This window comes from Ammospiza caudacuta, chromosome 9 (genome assembly GCF_027887145.1).
Source record: "Ammospiza caudacuta isolate bAmmCau1 chromosome 9, bAmmCau1.pri, whole genome shotgun sequence".
In the NCBI taxonomy this organism is placed as follows: domain Eukaryota; kingdom Metazoa; phylum Chordata; class Aves; order Passeriformes; family Passerellidae; genus Ammospiza; species Ammospiza caudacuta.
The window spans coordinates 29,867,624-29,873,623 of NC_080601.1; the positions used below are offsets into that span (position 1 = coordinate 29,867,624).

At 45.3% G+C, this 6,000-nt stretch overlaps 1 protein-coding gene across 3 annotated transcripts in view; it reads right to left on the reverse strand.

The window, feature by feature from the left end:
• The window catches only part of GPAM (glycerol-3-phosphate acyltransferase, mitochondrial), a 29,960-nt gene extending 24,260 nt beyond the window's left edge, over window positions 1–5,700 (reverse strand). For 2 of the 3 annotated variants that reach the window (XM_058810284.1, XM_058810282.1), the window contains exons 1-3: window positions 5,268–5,441; window positions 3,756–3,886; window positions 1,690–1,812 (exon numbers count right to left, since the gene is read on the reverse strand). In XM_058810284.1, coding sequence (XP_058666267.1) covers window positions 1,690–1,812; window positions 3,756–3,857 — 225 coding nt within the window. In that variant the 5' untranslated portion in view covers window positions 3,858–3,886; window positions 5,268–5,441. Of the gene's footprint in view, window positions 1–1,689; window positions 1,813–3,755; window positions 3,887–5,267; window positions 5,442–5,651 lie in introns of those variants that run through there. The other variant, XM_058810283.1, reaches the window with a different exon arrangement.
• Between the last annotated feature and the right edge of the window lie 300 nt (window positions 5,701–6,000).

A 6,000-nucleotide genomic window follows, 5' to 3' on the forward strand; every position in this document is an offset into this window, starting at 1 on the left:
TTATTAAACTCCTCTCCAGTCCTGTGTCAGGCAGAGCACGTGGTTCTGTGAAACCAACTGAGCCAATGCAGGATGTCCCTGTTGGCACAAAGAAGAAGCCCAGCTCCCACCACCACATCCTGGCCTTTCCTGCTGATCTCTACGTCTCATCTCCTAACTTAGAGCACCTCTAGCATTCATTACACCCTTTAACATCCCAACTACATGCAGACAAGACAAAAAACTAAGACAGACAGTCTAAATTAATAAAGCAGGTAGTTTTCTGCTTGGTTAGTGAACTTGATCAGCCCGCAGGAGAGGAGGAAGGAAAATGAGAGGGAGAAGCAAGACTTTCCACTCTCAGCATTGGCAAGTTGTTAGTATGGACAGCACACTTAAGGAAATTTGCTTCATTAATTTATTTTCCTTAAGAAAAATAATGAAAAAGACAGTTCCAAAAAAAGTATTTGGAATCTAATGAGATTATTATCTTTGTTACTGTCTGTGCAAGGATGGTATTTTTTCCCTTACAGCAGAAAGCAACAAAGGGCTTAACAGGTCATGCTCCTTTCTTAAGTGGGATCTCAGGACAGTTAATTAGTCCCTTATTAAGTGGACAAAATACAGAACAAGATTTTTATTTTTAAAGCATAATTCCCAGTTTGAGAGGAATAGGCTAATTACTAAATGCATAAAGCTTTAAGCTGAGGATTCACACACACCTTTTTCTAAGTCAAAACAATTGTCTTTTTGAAGTAGTCTCAGTTTATCTAATTGTTTGTCTTTTTGGCCATATCATACACAGCCTTCAAACTACATTTGAATTTCTATATCACATTTATATGTCATTGCTGCAATTTTCTATTCTGGCAGAGGAACAGAGTGAAGTAACTTGTCTTTGGTCAAAGAGGGAAGCAAATTTTCCCTCTAGCCTAGCCAATGAAGGTGTTACTGAGTGCAATCTAAAGCTCAGGGTGTACGCACAGTCAAATTACATGATGAACTGGTTGCAAACTGTATTGTGCCATTTATCAGCATTTTGCATCTTGAGCTTACAGAAAGCCTGCCCAATGCCATTCAATAAAGTTGACATTTTAAATCAGCTTGCACAACCTCTCCAGAGCCACCATCCTGACACTGTTCCCAGGAGACAAATATCCCCATTATCACAACTGGCAGTCCTTGCTTCCAGGCTGGGCAAAGAGACAGGTGCAGAAAATCAGCCAGGTGTAGAAAATTAACTTGTTCTCTCAAGTGCAGGACTAAGCAAGTGGGAAAGGAAGCATACTGCTTAGCTTCCAAACTGTACTTATTCTGTGGATAGAGAATTAAAGTGCCCTAAAAGCAAACCTTCACACTTTTATTTGGTCCAAATTCCCATTATTAATCTAACACACCAGATAATTTTGCTATCCCATTTCCTAGTAGTAATTCTGAGAAGCTGGAGAGTTTTATGCAAGGAGTAAGTCTGCACTGAGAGGTGGGAGACCAAGCATCAAACCAGGTGTGTGCCATCATTTAATTCCATGACATGTTACAAATGAAATGTAACCACAGTGAAAAGATTGAAAACAACAGTGAAAAACTACAGCACTTCATGAAGTAGAAAACATTGTGACCTTAATTCTGAAAGTAAGGAAACTACTCCAACTTCATTTCGCTGCAACTATGCATTATTGTCAAACATAATCCATCCCATAATCTTCTTACCCGGCTCTGGGGAGTGCATACATAGCAACATCGTCCCACAAACGGCCTTTTCCTGCTCAGCAGGGCCTCCTTCCATCTTAAAGGGGCAGATCGGAACAGAGTGGGACGAGAGTTACACTCTCCCTGCAGAACAAAGACCACTGTGTAAACATGCAGAAATGTGTGCTCTGCTGTGTATGGGAAAGATTTGAGGGAGAGGAGCTGCCAGACACACACAAAAAATTACCCCTCAATTATGTAAAGTATAATTTTTTCCCAACATTTCTCTAAAATTTAAAAAAATAAAAGCAAAATCTCAGTGTTGTACTTATGTAAGCACTGATGCATGGGTTGACACACAAAATTTTAAAAGGAATGATAACTGTAATTAAGAAACACCAACGGAACTGCCAGCTGAGAAAACTGAAAGAAATTGACAGTACACTACATTCTCAAGAATGTAAAGGTGTTTGCAATTTGAACAATGTATTTTAAAGTTCAACTGAATATCACCCTGTAAAGCTGCAAGAAGACTCAATGCACCAAAAATATCAAGTCCATAGACTCTGTAGGCACTTGCAGCAGTTTCAAGCAGAGTGATATGAAAAAGGAGCTCCTGTGCCTTCTCCAAAGTTACACTGTCTATCTGAAGATTACAGAACAAAAAAAATCCAGAGTGACTGCATTCACAGAACTCATTCTCTATGTTAGGACATAATGCAAAAATTCTAGTAAAGTATATTTCCAAAGACCCTGGTTATTTCCATTAATGTCTACTGAATTATTGCTTGCCTGAGAATGAGAACTGGGTTGCCATTTTTAAACCACATATTTTATTGAGAAGAAAGTTACTTCCAGTACTAAAAGAGAAGTTACAGAAACAAACCAAACTAAAACGTTATTTAAAACAGAACTTTTAACTGGCAGAGCAATAGGGTAGAACCAAGACTGAAGACACAAATGCAGATCATCACATACTCAGCCCAGTGAGAAACTCCCAGAAAGTCAAAAGCAATGCTGAAGATGCTTAAAAACTAAATTGTGCATGTATCATATTTGGCAAGCAGCAGAAACTGGCAAATATTCCAAGACTAACTCTTCCATCTGAAATAAACAAGTATCAAGATGCTAAGCCTGCCATAATCCCTCCCCTACCACCTCCTTTAATGCCAACTCCAGAACAAACCAACTTTCTAACAATGTCATCTTCCTCCTGCTTGCCTCCAACCCCTGACATAGCTCACCAGCATTTTCTTACAAAACCTCTTTTCTATCTCTTCTGACTTGCCTGCCCTTATTCCACTTTCTCACAGCCCTCCTGGTTACTGCAGCTTGCTGTTCCATGGAACTTAGATGTAGCTAGATAGAAATCCCAGCTGCCAAGACATCTGCCCTTTCCCTCAACCCTGACCACATTTCCAATTCTTCTTCTGTATCAAGTTCAAGCTCCTCCTCTCCAGATCCATGTCTAATCCCTCCTGACCTATGCTGCTAAACCATCTACCACCACCCCAGTCCCCATGTGGCTCTTTGGGCTCCACCCAGACCACTCTGCTGTCTCCTTTGTCCCCTCCAAATCCCAAGACTCACTCAATGGAGGACACAGACTTTTAATAGGCTCCTTATTTATATCCACCAATTTTTTCTGCCTCCTGGACTGCTCCAGCTTCAATGCCTATATGACTGTGCAACTTCAGCATCAAGCTCCATTTCACCTGCACACTTTAAATTACATTACCCAGAGGAGCAACAAGCTTCCTATTTGACTTTCTGTTTGACTTTGGCTACTCCAGAATGGGATTCTCTACATTTACTGCTATATAAAATGATTAGGAACATCACACCAGATCACTGTAAGACTACCAATAGAGTTTGACAGGATTTTTCTTTTCTAGCAATATTATTCTTTGGCACAGAATTGAACTGTTGGTTCCCCCTCATGCTTCAAGTTAAATCAAAACCAAATTTCATCATGCATGAGAGACATAATACCTTATCTTCATTCTTCCTAACAATAAGAAGTCCACCTTAAAGTTGAAGAAATAACAAGATAAAGAGGGCCAGTAACAGTCCCAATTTTTACTTACCCACTCTTCAGTGGAATGCTTACATCTACTGATGCTGCAGTCTGCTGAGGTGGATAAATAGGAAACATCTATTGTTCCAAGGGACAAAGCAGTTTCATCCATGACACAGGAATTGAACTGAAGATCACAAACTGCAAAATAATAACATGTGCATATATATATATTATTTTTATCTGTACATTCAATATTTATATGCATGCACAGAAACACACACCTAAATTTCAGTGCAATAAATTGGCAAACTGGTATTTTTTCACCCTTCAGTAAAAGTTCAGTTCTAAAGATACCTACTTGCAGCTAGAAATTGGCATGATTTTAACATGCTAAAACCCCAGCACATTTGACTTCCAAAAACATAGCACACCAACCAGCTTCCTGCACGCTTTTCTCTCCCGGCTCCTCTTCCCATAACAGGTCACTCTAGTCCCCTTGTAATTTTCCACTGTTCTTTACTGCATGGTTTAAACCCTGCAGCCATAAGGATACGCATGTCAAACACTTTCATAAGTTTACTATTCTCTTGCACTCTGACCTTGCTCTTTCATAATTTGCTTCTCAAGGACACCTATGATCTACAAAAACTGTCATTAATGTTCTTACCTAATCCTATCCCCCAGTATATTTTATGTGTCTGGTCTAGCTGTAGTAAAACCACTTTGCAAATTCCTTGGGAAGAAGGAGTGCTCAATAAAAAAGCACACATCTAAATGTGAACATGCTGCTGCTAAGTGACATTTCAGTCTTGTGGGATTAAAGAGCAGTAAGGAAATCTCAACCTGATTAATTATTTTGAAATGGAAGCTTTGTAGCTCATATAATGAGCACAGTAAATAATTCTCCCTTGGCCAAAGAAAAAAGGAAAAGCAAACATACTAAAACAACTTAGTGTTATACAGTGTATTTGCAAAAGACTACAAATTAAACTGCTTTGTTTTTGAGAGCCACTGAAATAAGAATCCCAGCATTTTAAAGAGTCAAAACCTCCTCTTACATCTGTCACTGCAAGGAAACTTCAATCATGGCCAAGCTGTGGGCCATCAGGAAAGAGATTGCTCCCACCCAGAATGCTAAGCTAACATCTGCAACAGCAAGACCTAAAACTTTAGTGCAACCTTATTGCCTTTCCGAGTGCCCTCCCCAAGTTGCCACAAACCCATCCCGTAATACGGGCACGTAATACGAGCTCCCACTACAACCTGGAGTCCGAGCCGCTATAACCATGCAGACCATGCATATCCCTTGCACAGCCCAAGTACCGAACTCATCCCTTTATCTTTGCTGGCTGTTACATTCAATCCGCCTTTTAGTTAAATTAGTCCTCAGGCAAATTACTATATAGCCCTCCCAATTAAAAAAAAAAAAAAAAAAATGCCTGGAGATCTCAAATGCTGGAACCGAAATGCGTCCCGCTCGTGCTCAAGGTGACCTTGGCTGCACCGGTATACACAAAAGATGAACTTAAAAAAACACGCAATTAAAAGCCCGTTTGAGCAGCAGCAGCCGCATACGTACCTGCGAGCCAACCCGCCCCCCGAGCGCCCGCTGCGGCGCTGGCGCTGTTCACCTGCCGGCCACCGCCATCCCCGCGGGCTCCAGCAGCGCTCCGGGCTCACCAGGGCTCCCTCAGCAGCGCTCCGGCCCCGCCGCTCACCAGACCTGCTATAAATAAAACCGCGGGCTGAGCGCGGTGGGGGTGCCGGCGCCCCGGGCACCGCCGCTGCCAAGGGGCCGCCCCGCGCCTCCCCGGCCGCCGCGAGGGGCGGGCGCCGGCCGCGGGGAGCCGCCGGCACCGGCCCCCGGAGCCCCGCGGGGACAACCGAGGCTCCCCTCGGCCACCTGGCCCCGCACCCGCCGCCCGGCCCGCGCCGCTCCTCAGCCGGACCGTGCCGTCCGCACCTCCGGTGCCGCTCCGCCGGCTGCCCCGCGCTGCCCCGGCCGCACCGCCCCTCCCGCCACGCGGCAGCCGCTGCGCTGCCCCGCCCCGCCGCCGGGGGCAGCACCGCCCGCGCGGCCCGGCCCGCACCGCCCCCGCCCGCTGCCCGGCCCGTGCGCGCCGCCCGCTCCGCACCGCTCTGCTCGGTACCGCTCCGCACCGCCAGCCCCGGGCCGGCACTCACCGCGGGCTCCGCTGCTGCCCCAGCCCTCCCGCCGGGCCCACGGCGGCGCCGCGCCTGACGCGACTTCCTGAGCGCCGGGCCCGCAGCGCGGCCCTGCCCGGCCCCGGGCCCCGGCGCTGCCCTCCCGC